A 14,973-nucleotide genomic window follows, 5' to 3' on the forward strand; every position below is an offset into this window, starting at 1 on the left:
CAGATCATTGGCTCCCTGATGTACTCCATGAGAGCTGTTCCAGATGGTGGTATGCCAAGGACAAAACTGTAACACAGTATATTGCCACACTCAATTCATTACCACACAGAGAAGTAATGCTTTTAAGCTCAATTATTATTTTTTTTAAACAAAGTTTATTCAGGCTGCAGGAAGCAGAAGTTGCTGCTGGGAGCTGTAGAAGGATTGCACAGGGATGGGGGCGAGGCCTCAAGAGAGGATATATTTCTTTATTTCCTTCAGGGCTGTTGTTTTTTCCATTGAGTGGGGGGAGAGGGAGGAGGAGACCTGCAAGCTGAAAAAGCAGTTTTCAATCAAGAAAACTTCTTTCGGTTAAGTACTCCCAGTTCCCCACATGCTGTTTGGTAAAGGGAATAAATGTGGACAGGTTTCATTTGTACATAACCTTATTAGAACTGTCTGACTGTTTCCAGTATTCTTTTTATATATTACACCATTAGGGAGCTTTTTATAACATCTATGCTGAAGTATAAACATTTCATAATGGAAAGAGTTATGATCCCTGATCCTCAGCACAGCATCTAGACAGTTTTTTCTGCAAGACTGCATCCACCCTAGCAGAGTGTTCCAGTTCCCCCCTTCTCCTTGGGGCGACCTGCAGAGACACAGGAGGCATCACACCAGCATTTCACTGTTGCCCCTCTTGAAGAATCTTACACCAACCACCTGCAAGTATTCAACATCTTAGTTTTAGACTATGACAGCTCGCTCTACAAACCGCAGTGTAAACGTTGGGGGAGAGGAGGGGGTGGGAATCAACTCCTTAACATACTAAGTACTAGAAGAACTGAACTCCAGAAAAAGTGGTGTGAAAATGCAAAGGATTTGCTTTCAGAGGAAAGATTGCTAAAAGCATTTAAGCGATAAATTATGTCAAAACCCTTCAGATACTTGTTTGTGTGATATCCATAGATCTCCTACTTACAATGGTTTGGTTTTCACGCAAGTTTTTAAAACCAGGCCAATCTTCAATTGTAGATTAAATTACAATATAATCGATTTCAAAATTTTTCCAATTTTATTTTGAAATAATCCGGTAATGCTTTTACAAATGGGAATGGAAAAGGAATGGCTGTTATCTATGCTGAGGTTTTCTGTAAAGTAATTATGAAAAACCTGGATATAGATTGGATTCTATACTGCCCCGCATAGCATTAAAGTAATAAAAAAAATGAGGGAAACAGATTTCAAAGTAGAATCATTAAACCTAGTGATCCTAATATACCATAACACTTTGTAAAAACAAACAGAAGTATATTAAAACCAAACAAAGAAATTAACCCTAAAATAACTCAGCAAAAATCATTCATTATGTTCCAGGTTAACCATGTCTAAGAAACTTAAAGAATTCTAAAAATTTGAATCAAAATAGATTAAAATTTAATTAATAGGTATCAAAACAGTTATCAAAATTAGATTAAAGCATAAAGATTTTGTGGTATTTGCAGTAAATATTAGGATTAACTTAACCCTGGAAAGAGTAAGCACCATGTAAAACATTCTGCAGCCAGTGGTAGGGATGGCAGAGTTCAGTGCAGGCTCTTCCAGTTCTCAGCACATCACTTCTGCAGGTCATAAAATAAACCCAAATACAGCAAAACTGACTGCTAACCAAAAAGCAAAAATGCAAAGATCCTGAAAAAACTGTAGTAAATGTGTAAAATTTAAAACCAAAAGGGTAAGAAAGCATTCACATTTTTTCTTGAAAACAAGCTGAAATTAAAATTCTGCAATTGCACAACAGAAAGGAAAATCTAATATATTTAATTACAACTGTTCTAAATTAAAAGTCAAGTTGAAGATTCATTCAAAAGCAATTTTAAACCAAACATACTTATTTGTATTCTAATAAAGCTTCATTTTGGAAGTCTGCTGAGGATGCATGTCCAAGATTATAAGAAAAAAAAAGAAAGAGAACTCAAGATTGTCTGTAACAGCTGCTTTCCTTGTCCTATTAGCTTTTCAGGAATCCCACCAAATTTCCTATTTGAATGTATAACCATAAGGCTCAGACCCAGAATGTGCTGGCAGTAGGATTTCAGCCACCACTGGCAAGGAAAAGGAAAGCCAATCTCCCAGTGGCTGGTTTTGCTATGTTAGCTTAAGTTGCAAATTGGCTCCAAGTCCTTTGGAAATTAATGTAATCTTATTTTTCAAGATACTCCAGTGGATGTGGAATTCTGTGACAAAGAACCTCACGGGGAACTTGTCCAACATCAAGGCCCAACTAGAAAGTCATATACATTTTTTTAAGGCTAGGAATTTAAAATAAAAAACCTCTATAGAATTACATGAGTTAAAAAAATAAATTGTTAAAAGACAGGAAAGAACCATGTGATCTTATAAATGAAGACCAGAGTCTATTTCTGTGTATTAAAATTTTTATCTGCACTCCTGTGACTCCTTGTCATTTTATCATTTCTTTGGTTAGAACTGTTTTTCCTGCTCTCTGTTTTTCAATGATAAACTGGAATTTATTACTGATCACGTTTTTCCTGAAGAGTGAGCTTATCTGCTCTCTTGGCCTTGCATCAATACATCACTTATAAAGCTCAGTCTGTGTGCCATCCTCACGCAGCCTTGCCTTACATTCAGAAAAATGTGACTCCCCTCATCTCCCATTTTTCTGAAAATTAAACCAAAAGTAGTTATTTCCAGATGATTCTGCCTGTTTTTCTACATCACTTTTTGGAACTCATTCCTAAATTCATAGGAATCATATCTTAGGAAACATAAAATTATGCACACTTTTCATAAAAATCAGAATTTTTTCCTGCATTAATTAGATAAAAAGGACTTTTATATGAAATAATAGCTAAATGTATAGGCAAAGGGACATTTACTATCAGAAATGTTTCCAAAGCCAAAAAATTACTTTTGAAAACTTGCTCTTGGCCATCAGACCTTATTTCTGCCAGTTAGAAAACTGAAATCTGTTACACAGTCTGTAAAAATTTAGTTTCAAACTACTTGTGTGAATTTTTAAGCATAAAAAAAGTATATTAAAACTAAAATAAAAATTTTAGATCTTCACAAATAACCAATTAACTCCCCCCATTTTTATATTTAAAAACTTCAAAATTTAAAAGATCAGGCAAGCATATGCATGCTTTGTCTTTCAACCCTGTTTAACCAGAGGATGGGGTTTGTGTGCACATATAATAAGACCCAGTAAAGGAGACTTAGCTGAAATATCTCATTCTCAAAATTCATCTGGCTTTAGTTATAGAAGTGCAAAAACCGGTTCACAATCAACAGGAAATGTTCTACTTTATCTCTCTCTAATTTAGAAATGTCTAAGCTGGTTTTCCTCAAGCTTTGTAAAAATACAAACAAAAGGAGTTTAGAAGAGAAGTAAAAAACACACCAACACCACCACCAAAAAACCCCACACCCTACACCAAAAAAACCCTCCAGAACAGAACCTCCCATTGCTTATAGAGACTGACAAGCTGAAGTCTCAGCCCTGGAGATATTTTTATGGACAGAAAGTAAATCACTTGGAGAAGAGCTTATAATGGAAGCAAAGGTACACAGTAACTAAACAGTAACTACAGTGTAACAACAGTAATATTCATTTCAAATGTGCAACCCGAAACTCCAGGGAAATGTGCTTGTAATGTAAAGGAAAACCAGTATTGAATCATTTGATTCAGGTATACCGTGCATGCTCTCTCTAGTGTTTGTGCTATGTAAATTCAGAAAAGAGTAAGTTTTTTAAAAAATCCTTACCTACTGGCCATGTTCCATTCAAGTGCTGGATTTTGAGAATTTCTCTCAGTCTCTGTCGAAACCCCTCCTTTTCCATTTTCCTTCTCTGGTTTCAACTGATTCCAATAAGCAGTACCGATGTTGATAGATTGAAGATCTATTTGATATTGTCTGTCCTCAACCTCTGATCCAGGGTCTCGAAGAATTCCTAGATTTAGTGCTCTTCTGTAATGTCATAAAAAAGGAAAAGAAATCCACTAAGGGTCAAAATCAGACCAATCAGATATTCATTAAGATCCATAGATTCATTAACAAAATTAAGGTATCGATTTTGGATGTTTATCTACACTAAGCACTATTTTCATTTCAAATCTTAAAAAATACTCATCTGCCTCTTTGCTATGGAATACAATGGGAGATCTGCAAACGAATATATTCCTAAATTTAGCCAGATGTACCAAAGTTGATACAAGATAAATGCATGGACTTCATTGCACTTCCAGTCAGATCCATATGAGCAGCCTTGTGGGGAAGTAGGACTGATCCACATCTACTGAATGGATAAAAGGTGTTATATTAAAGTCCTCAAAAAAGAACAGCTACACATCAGTATAACCAATTGTCTCACTGCTCAAATTCATCAAAGAATAAAAATTAAAAAGAATATTCCAAGATGATGGAAAAACAATTCAATCCTTTTACCACTGTATTTCAGCACAGAGCTTTTTAAATAAAATTCTTCTAACAAGCGAGAAAAAAGCATTTTTGAGTGAATTAAATTCCTTGTGGATTCCTTTCAAGTCTTCTACATTAGGTTTTACAAAGTATTTCAGTCTTGAGCTGAGTTTCGGAAACAGTCAGACTCAACTTCAACAAAACCTTCAAGAGCTATTAAATCAGTGGGGGCTGCTGAGACCATTCAATTTTACCTGTGAGCGGTAACAGAGGAGTCTCCTATTGCCATTCGTCTTCTGCTAATGAGCACTGGGAAATATTAAAAAAAAAAATTATCTTGCCCTTTCTATACTGGGAACAATACAGCCTTCTGTGCACTGCTCATTTGATTTTATAATAAAAATCCACCACTATATTATCACTGTTTTTCAAAATAAGAGAGTAAGGGGATCTTAACTTTTCTTCCTTCAATCTATGATCACAAACTGTAGTCTATTTTTATTGATTTCATACATTTGCATTGAAGCTTAAGTTTCTTATTTGCATATGACATTCAATTTATTGTTCTGTTCAATGTTGTTGCCTTGGACCAAAATGATTTAGTATACAGCTGCTGTCTTCACAGAGAAGTTAATAATTCTGCAATTTGTGTGAATTTGATGCCAATAATCTAAACATAAGTAACTATTAAAGTAGCACATCCCAAACCGCAAACTCAGAGCACAAGTATGGAAACTATAGGTACGCAAGCTGCTTTTGAGTGCAATCCCAGTGCAGCCCAAATCCAAATAAGAGTTCAAACTGCTAATACACTGCCATTGTCATCAATGGAGTATGTTAGCAATTAGGAAAATGAAGTAATTAATCATATGTACCCACAGAGGCATGTGGATGACAGGAAAGCCATTTTGATCAAGTCATTCCTGGTGAGGCAGTGTGATGGCATTGTTCAGTAGTCCCTATAACTTTCTTAAGTTTTAGTAGAAACACACTGAAAATCTGTTATGTCAGTAGTGGTATTTCAAAATTAATTGTGGTTTCTTAAAACTTAAGAATGTGTTTGTCAACTTTCCACACACAGAGACCTAACCACAACCACTGTGCCTTTTATTATTCTTTTTAAGGCATTATTTCATCAATATGAATGCATTAAAAAAAAAAAAAAAAACAAAAAACACCACAGTAGATTATTGTATGATCCAACGTCTATTTTCACACTTTGTCTAATACAAGTAAATACTGGAACATTTATTTTGTGAGATATTACTTAAAATAAAGCACCAAATAATGTCTTTTTAGAAATCTGCTGATGTATATAAAACAGAATATGATACTAATTTCATATGCATAATGGATTGTTCTCCCCTGTACTTCAGAGTGAGCATTTTTCATTTCTTCTTTTATGAGCAGCTTGATAACTTGTAATAGGCTCACCTAGATATTCCTTAGACTCACTCAGCATAACCATGACCTTGTGAACCAAATTCCTCGAGCACAATGTATCTGTATGCACTAATCTGAAACTCCCCATTGTGCCAATGGCTTTCTTACCCTCACAAATTTACTTATTTAAACCTAAACCACAACAAAATCACTCTTTGGCAAAAATTTTTAGGTGCAGCAAAATACACAACGGTATTATTTAAACACAAGGTACTCGTGTATTGAGTTGCTGGTATAACATTTGTCCACTGCATTGTTTTTTAATGTACTTTGGGATATTACAGCCCAATTCTTCAATATTTTCATGCTGATATAAAAGTTCACATTCACATTTTGTTCCTACTGTTAACAAGGTCCTATATATAATACAAAACTCTTCTGATCCTTCAGATACACTTTTGAAATACAAACAAACTGTGTTTCTATAGATAATCCATTTCAAGAAACACATATTTTACACATACATGTAAAATACAAGGATAAGTAATTAATGCCTTGATGTTTTGATGAAGCACATTATGGCTTTCAGAAAGTGCATCATACCACTTTTACACAAGGATAAAAATATAGCCTTTTCTCAAATAAGTAATGTATGTAGAGGCATTTACACAAACCCTCATTTCTAATTTCCCATATCAACAATTTACATACAGGGCTTTACATAAGACTTCATTTCTGGTTTTCCATATCAACAATTTTCCTAAGTATGCCTCCAATTTATTAGTTGTAGACTTCCTAGAAGGATGAAGGTACATTAAACCACAGCAAACCTGGCCTAATCTTAATTAATACACATGCTTTTTAAGAACTCTGAACCCTTTGGAATCCTTGCAGCAAATAAATTCAGGAAAACAGAGTAAGCCAAATTCATGACTTCTTTATCTCCAGCATAAGTGATGTTTTATCAGCTGAAATGTACTGTAGGGGTTACGATTTTAATTGCTTCCCTTTTCTGAAAACAACTTCACTATCTCATGTGAATTGTTTGGCAGGTGGTGCAGAACACAACAGTTGGTCATCAATACAGTAAGATCACAAGCAACCAAAGCCAACCATAAGCATGTAACAGGAAACACAGGTTTAAAGTTTTTCTTTTTTTAAATTGATTTAGTCTGGTCAGGCTTTTTGGCTTTTTGTACATTTATTTAAGAAGCAGCTTATGTTGAACCAGTTACTGCATGCTGCTGAATAAGCATAATTCTGAGACCCACAGTAAAAAAGTTAAATTTATTCACTTACAGCTCATCTGAGACCCACAAAAAGCTAAACAAGCCAGGAAAATGGCAGTTAAAGACTATACATTATGTAAGAATTAAGAAATATTTGCAGACTTTACACACAACAGCTAATTTTTATTAGCACTTAACGGATCTCTGTGAGCACTGATTGCTTCCAGGTACAGAGATAACATACCTATCTACCCAAAATTCAATTATTAAAGGTTTTGTCCGGTGGTAAAACATCCTAATTTGAAAAGGAAAGAGACAGCAAGCTTGGATAACTATATGTCCCTATTTCATAGGGGTAAAACCTATGGTACAAATGTAAAAGGACTCCTGACTCTTTTGCTTAAGCTTGTGAAGTCCCAGGCTAGATGCAGTCTGAAAGTCCCTCACCTATGCATGAGATGTGATTGAATACCCTAGAAATCACAGCAGGATTTACCACTGACCTAATGCACCTTCACTGCCTTTTCCCCAATTCAACTAAATAGTTTTGTCCTTGACAAAGCTATTGAATGCATTGTACCAAACAGGGAAATTGAAGCAAGTGTTTCTTAGAGACACAATGGATCCCATCTGGAATAAGATGCTATTGATGTTAAGAAGGACACAACAAAAACGTGATAAACTGAGAGAATCTATGAAACAATTGGCCTTTGAGAATGCTAAGCTTATATAAGTAAAACCTCAAGACAGGAATCAGCTTTTCAAAGGCAACTACTTTTTAAATTATACCACATATATGGTATAATAGATGTCTTTTTGTCACAGATGTCTTTTTGACACAGTGTCAAGTTAACACTTGAGCCCTTGGGAGAGAAATAGAATTTCCCCAACATCACACAACATATAGAGACATGATCTTAGTACTAGCATAAAAAAAATCCTATAGCATGGCTTCTCATGATGGAAGTCCTATTTTCAGATATTAAAAACACTTATTTGTGAGGAAGAGGGAAAGAAGAATGAGAAGTTAAGCAGAAAGAAAAGGAGAGCACACTGAGCAAGAGAAAGAATTATGGGATTGGGGCACTAGGGCTGAAATCAAAGAAAAGCAGGTAATACCATTCTAATGTTGCAAGAAGAGAGAAGGAGACATCCCTAGCCAAGAAGAAGAGGTCCTCACATGATCATGGGTACATACTCCGCCATACTGGGTGATACACATGCCTTCCAGGACAAGGGTAACCTCACCTTTGCTTTCCCACTCTGCAATCTGTCCTTAGGGAGACTTACTTGTGGTGTAACAAACAGTGTTTTATGACTGCCAGGCTGTTGGAAACGATTTATTTTAGTCTGGATTAGTAGAGCAGCCTTTCAAATGCCATCAGCAGTAAACTCCATTTCCCACTGTTTCTGTCTCTTTTCCCCTATGGAACTCTGCCACAGATGATTGGCTTTATTGGCAGCTGCTCCTTCTCTCCTCTCCAGCTCAGCCTCAGAATTACACAACTACTGTCCCAGCTCCATGACTGCTGGCAGCATACTCTGGATTGGGTACCACCAATGTTTTATTCAATGAAAATATAAACTGAGTACGGTAAGGCTACTTTGCTTAATGCTTTTTTGATTAGCAAGTGATACTATTGATTACAGGAATCTGTTTAACAATGAAAATTCCATTCTGGCTGATTGGCCCTAGTGTTGTGATCCGCACAGCCAGATACATCAACATTATCTACAGAAGTTGGCACATGTCCTATAAGTCAGACTGGTTAAGGTACCCGGGTTCATCTTCATATGTGTAGGACACTTGTAAAAAAAAAAAAAAAACACATCAGTGATGCTCTGTGAGCAAAATAAAAATGACTGACCACTTCTTAACATCTACACAGTGGACAAATACATCACATCCTAATACAAAGGAAAAAGTTGTTAATTGCATTCTAACGGAATAGGTCTTGCAGTCAACATCACTCATAAGTTCTGACTTTATAACGATTTGTAGTGTTAATCATTTTTGTGCATAGGCATACATCAGCTGAGAGGTAGATTACTTGTACATTTAGTATGTTGGGGGAAAAAAGGCCAGTAACTGAAACACATGCAAAATTTTCTTCTGATTGCACTAGAGTACTTCAAACAATTGCTACAGGGATGCAAAAATACAAGAGTAACAAGAAACTCTTTTTCAAATTAATGTTGGATAAATGTCTGACTTCTATCTCTTGGGCACTGGTCCCTTTTTTGCTCTTCATACCTACAGAGGTAAATATCCCTGAGAAGAGAAGAAATGGCAAAGTGTTAAAAAAAGCTAAAGCAGAGGATAAGACAACAAATAGCTATGAAGATCATTAAGGAATACAATGAATTCCACGTGGGAACCTCCAGTACTTTCAAATCACAAAAAAGATTATTCCATTATGGATAAGCATGCCCTAAATGCCCAGGATTCAATACATGAGTGCCAAAGTGCCTGGTAAAAAAACCAACCAAACAAAAAAACTCAACCTGGATGTATAGAACAAATCATCTACACTCATGTAGAACAGTTAATCACATAAAACAGCACTAAGATTTTAGTTGGTGTTAACATGTCTTTTAGTCTCCTCTATTGTCAGAGTCTGCAATACATGTTTAGAAAATTAAAGCTTGAAAAAGGTGTTTGAATTCTGCTATTTGAATTCACTCTGATGACTCTTTAGATAATTTAAGCACAGTACAGAATCTACTACTGTGACAATTGTGGCTCCTGACAGAGAATGACATTAAGAGAAGGTATTCAGGATCTTCAACAAAGCCATCACAGTCCTCTACCTGCACGTGTTTCCCCTAAATAGGTCCAAGCTAGGTATTAAATACCCACATTTGAGACAGGTAGATGGGATAGTTAGAAACACAGAGTTATCTCCCATCTCCTTCAAGACTTCTCTACTTGTGCAGCAATAACTCTTCTACAGAAAATGATAGCAATAACCAAATTTTTTTTTTTAATATCCAAATATACTATTTTCATTTACTAATATTTTTCAGCACAGCTTTTTCTTGCCAAGATAAAGCAGACAGGTCTTCCCTTATAATTGCTTTGTAGCTTTTTCTTAGAAACAGAAAATACAGAAAAAAACTCTCCGTTCTTAAACAAATTGCTCAGAGATGAAAAAAATGTAAAATTACAATCACATTTCTCTAACTACTATTAGAGAAACTACTATTATGTGTCCTCTATTCAAACAGTTCCATCAACTGCAACTACTGAGTCATACAGGTGTTTATTGAATCTCAAACTGTTTTATAAAAGGACTGACATTCATTGAGCTATCATAATGCAAGAAAAGAGAGATTTGGTTTTGAACACAGAAGAATTCTGGCAAATGGAAGTCAATGGTTTGTGCCTGTTTTGCATGTGTGGCTGACACCTTCTCAAAAGGAGCAGAAAATGGTCTCAGTTAGAACTTGAGGGGACGAGTCTAAGTGGATGCAAGGATGTGCAGGAGAGCAGGGTCTGCCAGGTCTCCATCTGTTGAACACCAGAACGTTGGGGGCTCGGCAGAGCCCTTTGGCTGGCCTGCCATGGGCCTGCAGGACATGCTTCCCTCTTTGCAAGGCTGGAACATGGCAAAGGAACATAGGAGAGGCCGGCTTCATTCCTCTTCTCTCAAAACTTGCCTAGAACTTATCTCTAAACAACAAATTCGACCTCCTCTACAGTCTACTAATTTATACTGTGGGCATTAAGCCAAAATGATTTTGTGAATATAACTAATTGCATAGAAAACATTTTGAGAGTATTCTGAGAATGCAAAGTTATAAAATATGGATAAAAATTAACGACGCCAATTCTTTAATTTATACACTACTTATTTATTTATTCTATTTACGCGACTACTTAAGTATTTTTATTTTGAAACCCACGAGGTACCTATACAGAAGGAAAAAAGCAAAACAATACCCCCTCACGCTCATTAATTAGAGTGGTGGTGCCAGGTGGGTGCTACCATAATTGCATTTGCTATCCATTCAGGAAGGCCGGATTTTAGTGAACTGGGCCACACCAAGGTCAGGACTGGTAGCAGTGCACTGATCATACAAAAGCTGCTAAACACATGAAAGGAATTACAGTAGATCACATCCATCAAAAAAATTGGCCCTTTTCTTCCCTTCTCAGTCCCATGGCAGGAAATGCTGTACAAATCCTGTGAGGTGACAGACATTCAAAAGTAGTCCCTTGCCACAAGGGCTGTGCTACAGTAATTGCCTGCAAAGAAGCTGAAGAACTTCTGCAGTGCACTTGTCTTCTAGAGCTGTCTCTGGAACACAGTATCAAAGACCCTGTGACCAGAAGGTAGGGTATTAGTAAACTATGAAGTAATTTTGGGCTCTCAAAAAAAGTGTAAGATGAAACAAAGTTGAAGTCTGCAGCTGTGCATTTAGATATCATCTGTTTAATTACTTCTATGATTTTATTGTTTAAATTCCTCAACAAAAATAACAGCATGAGCAAGTTTGAACTTTTAAAAATCAGTTTTTCATTTTTATACTGCTTAACGTTCAGACAGTTTGAGGAATCTCTTTATACTTTTGAAACATTCACCCAAATTCAGGGAGCACTGTATAAATATACATTTGACAGACTGTATAAATGATAAGTATGCACAATTCCAATGGAAGGTCTGTATGATATTTTTGGATGCCAAATGTTCCTTGAAAAAAACCAAGTGGAATATAGTTTTTCTAAACAGTCGAAGTTTGAGGAGGGGACTAGTAAAAAAGGCAAAATACAATATAACCCAAAGACTTTAATGCTTTTGTTCTGTGGTAGAAATAATTTTATCTCAAAACTTAATGCTGTCTGGCACTCAAAGGATCTTTCATTTCAAATTTTTAAATACTTTGTGTCTACTTGCTTTGCCATATGACTAAGATAAATTATCTAGTGATTTCCTCACTGTTTTCAGCCAGCATTTCACTTTGCTTTAATTGATTAATCTAGGGGTACAATACATCAGTCTTTCCAGATGTTCTATAAATTCACCTGGAAATACCTAGGTGAAGTTTCACTGAACACAGCCCTCACATTTGATGCATGGAATTTCACTAAATAGCGCAGTACAACCTGGTATAAGGAACAGGCTGGAAGGCAAACAGTCCTCAGTGTGTTTCATAAGCTGATGGGGGACAGGATTTCTTTTTGCTGCTGTGTCTGTATATCAAAATCATACCTGGACATCAATCAAATTTTATCTGAAGCAGAAAAGAACATTACAAATAAAAAAATACCAGCTTTTCCTTTATATTAAACAATGTGTATTATTGCATACTCTCAGCATGTCTATTGCAATAGATAATGTTTATAGCATGGATAATATAAGAAACTACTCTAAAATCAGAGTATTTAACTTTCCAAGTCAATTCACATTTATCTTTGGCACCGATTACATTAGTTTCTCAAGACACCACTTGTATTTTCTTCTTCTTATAGAATCATCATATTCATAATGGGAAGCTGGAACTATTTTTGAAACACTGTTTATATTGTAAAAGATGTCAATAACACACTATAAAAAATAACCTTCCTTTAATTCTTCTTTCTTGAAGTTATGGCACTACTTTGTCTATTTCAATATCCTTTGAAAACTCTCCTGATATAAAACCTCATTCCATCGTAATTACGAAAGATATTACCTGTCATGTTAAAGCCAGTATTTTTTCGTCCTTAAAACCCCATTGGACTATTGTTAACTGACTACTGACACTTCCTAAGTCAGTATGAATCTATGCCTAACAAAATATATTGAAGGGAAGTTTTACTTCTCAATTCACATTTGAAGGAGGGCAAAGAGAGAAACAAAAAAGATGCAAATCTACTCAAAATATCCCTGTGTATCACAATATTGACCACGAAGACTACATATTCCAGTGTCAGGTAGTTCAGTGACTCCATGATGCAGCACAAATATTTAAATGGTGGTGGTTATTAAGAAAACTTAAGAGTTTCATTTTTCTGCCTGGAGCTAAGAAAAACAATTGCAAGGACACCGCACAGATACAAACACACAAACAAACACAATGCCTATCTGGGAAAGAGCAAATTCCACCATCTGTAGCTTGAGTCTAGTTTAGTAAATATAATTGGATACACTTTTATGAGCTGCAATGTGTGAAAAACACAACACATAGATTTTAAAAATTATTTCTAGAAAACAACTTCAGTAACATTTGTAGTTACACAATAGATCAGGCTTTTTTTTTTTTTTTTTTTTACTATGCCAAAACCATAGAAATATCAACCAATGAAGCTGACTAAATACAGTGGGTCCAAAAAGAAATGTCAGAGAATTGCATTCCTCTGTATTTTTCTTGAATACATATAAGTACATATGTATATACTTCCAACCTTAAAAAGTTTAAAATTTGCTTCACAGCTCGATTTGCTAATCTACAAGTTTCTTTCTGTCTCTTGAAAAACTGTCACATACAAAGATTAAATAATACCGTTCAATGTTTACATAATTTTGGTTATCAGAAAGAGATCAAACATCTTCTGTTCCTACCCTGCAAGTACAGGGCATATCTATTTGTACATAGTCCTATGTTCTATTTGTACCACCTCCACACTCGCTTATTTTTGGGTGCTCAAGAACACACAATACCAGAAACTCCAGAAAACTGGAGTAGCTGTGATTTATGCCAATCATTTACACTGAAGTTAACAGAGATGCCTGATTCTATCTCTGTATTTTATTACCCTCAACGTGCACTTGTGTTAGCCATTAACATACCAGTGCTGGCCATTGCCTTCTCACAGAAAAAAACCCAAAACCCTAGCAACAAAAATATCAGTGGGCATGAAAAATGTTTTGAGAGGCTGAAGAATGGTACATTCATCTTTGTGTCCAACAACTAATAAAGCCCATAAGATTACAACCCAATCCTTAAGAAAAAGCGATGGATTTTTTTGCTCTTAAGCAAAAAATAAAAAAGGGAAGAATAGCTTCTGAAATCCAAGACAAACCCTCTGTACATGGCTTTTTAATTTCTTTTTTCTCCTTTATTACAGTGTAATCAGGTTTAATAGCACAGTAAGACCTTAAACATAACAAACATTAAATACGACTTTTGACCGTACTTAAGGTGGTTGAGCTAAGTTAAACTATATTGGAAAAGTCAGTTAAGAGCTAGGAACCATGCTCACTTAAACAGTAAAATTTGAGTTGCTCCGGATAACAGTAACATGGAATTAATTTTGCCATGGGAGCTTGGAAGAGTATCCCATAGAGAAATATGCTAAAATAACATGTTACCATTCTGTATATTTCTGATAATCCCTTTTGTTAAATAATTGAAAACCAAAGTTGAAATTCTTACAAGCATTAAATGAAAGACACTGGCAAACAGTTTTGCAAAAGAAAGAGAACTTCTATCCAAAATGTAGTTTAAGAACTGTGGTATGAATTTGTCATAGATAAAACCCTGTGAGGGACATCAGAGAACCCACAAATATTTATGGAATGAACCGCAATCTGTATACAGAAGTTAACAAATGTTTCATTACAAACGGGATATGCTTTTCTCAGTAACAGAAGCACACGACTTGCATTATAGTTACCTTGAGATCCTGCTAGAATCAAAAATGCTATGAAGAAAAGAAATCTGCTTTATATAATACTGGAAAATACTTTTCACCAAAAAGCATTTGTTGAAATCAGTTCTGATGGAAATTATATTTACTCAAGAACAGTTAAGAAGAAAAGTGTATAGAATAAAGAGTTTTAAAAGATCTCCTCAGTTCTTTCAGAATAACTTAGTTACTGCAGCTGAGACTTTAGATGCTAATTTTCAGTATATAAGACAGAAAAGCAACCTTGATATATGAATTCAATAATATATTTTAAGAATCAGCAAAGTAAAGTCTGGGAAGAAGCTGTAAGGAGTTTGTGTAAAG

General features: G+C 35.3%; 1 protein-coding gene across 8 annotated transcripts in view; it reads right to left on the reverse strand.

Annotated features, from left to right (window-relative positions):
* Positions 1-14,973, reverse strand: part of VPS13B (vacuolar protein sorting 13 homolog B) — a 428,881-nt gene that overhangs the window by 150,102 nt on the left and 263,806 nt on the right. For all 8 annotated transcript variants that reach the window (XM_040076409.1, XM_040076406.1, XM_040076434.1 and 5 more), the window contains one exon: positions 3,772-3,975. In XM_040076409.1, coding sequence (XP_039932343.1) covers positions 3,772-3,975 — 204 coding nt within the window. The remainder of the gene's footprint in view (positions 1-3,771; positions 3,976-14,973) is intronic.

Source organism: Hirundo rustica, chromosome 1 (assembly GCF_015227805.2).
Source record: "Hirundo rustica isolate bHirRus1 chromosome 1, bHirRus1.pri.v3, whole genome shotgun sequence".
Lineage (NCBI taxonomy): Eukaryota > Metazoa > Chordata > Aves > Passeriformes > Hirundinidae > Hirundo > Hirundo rustica.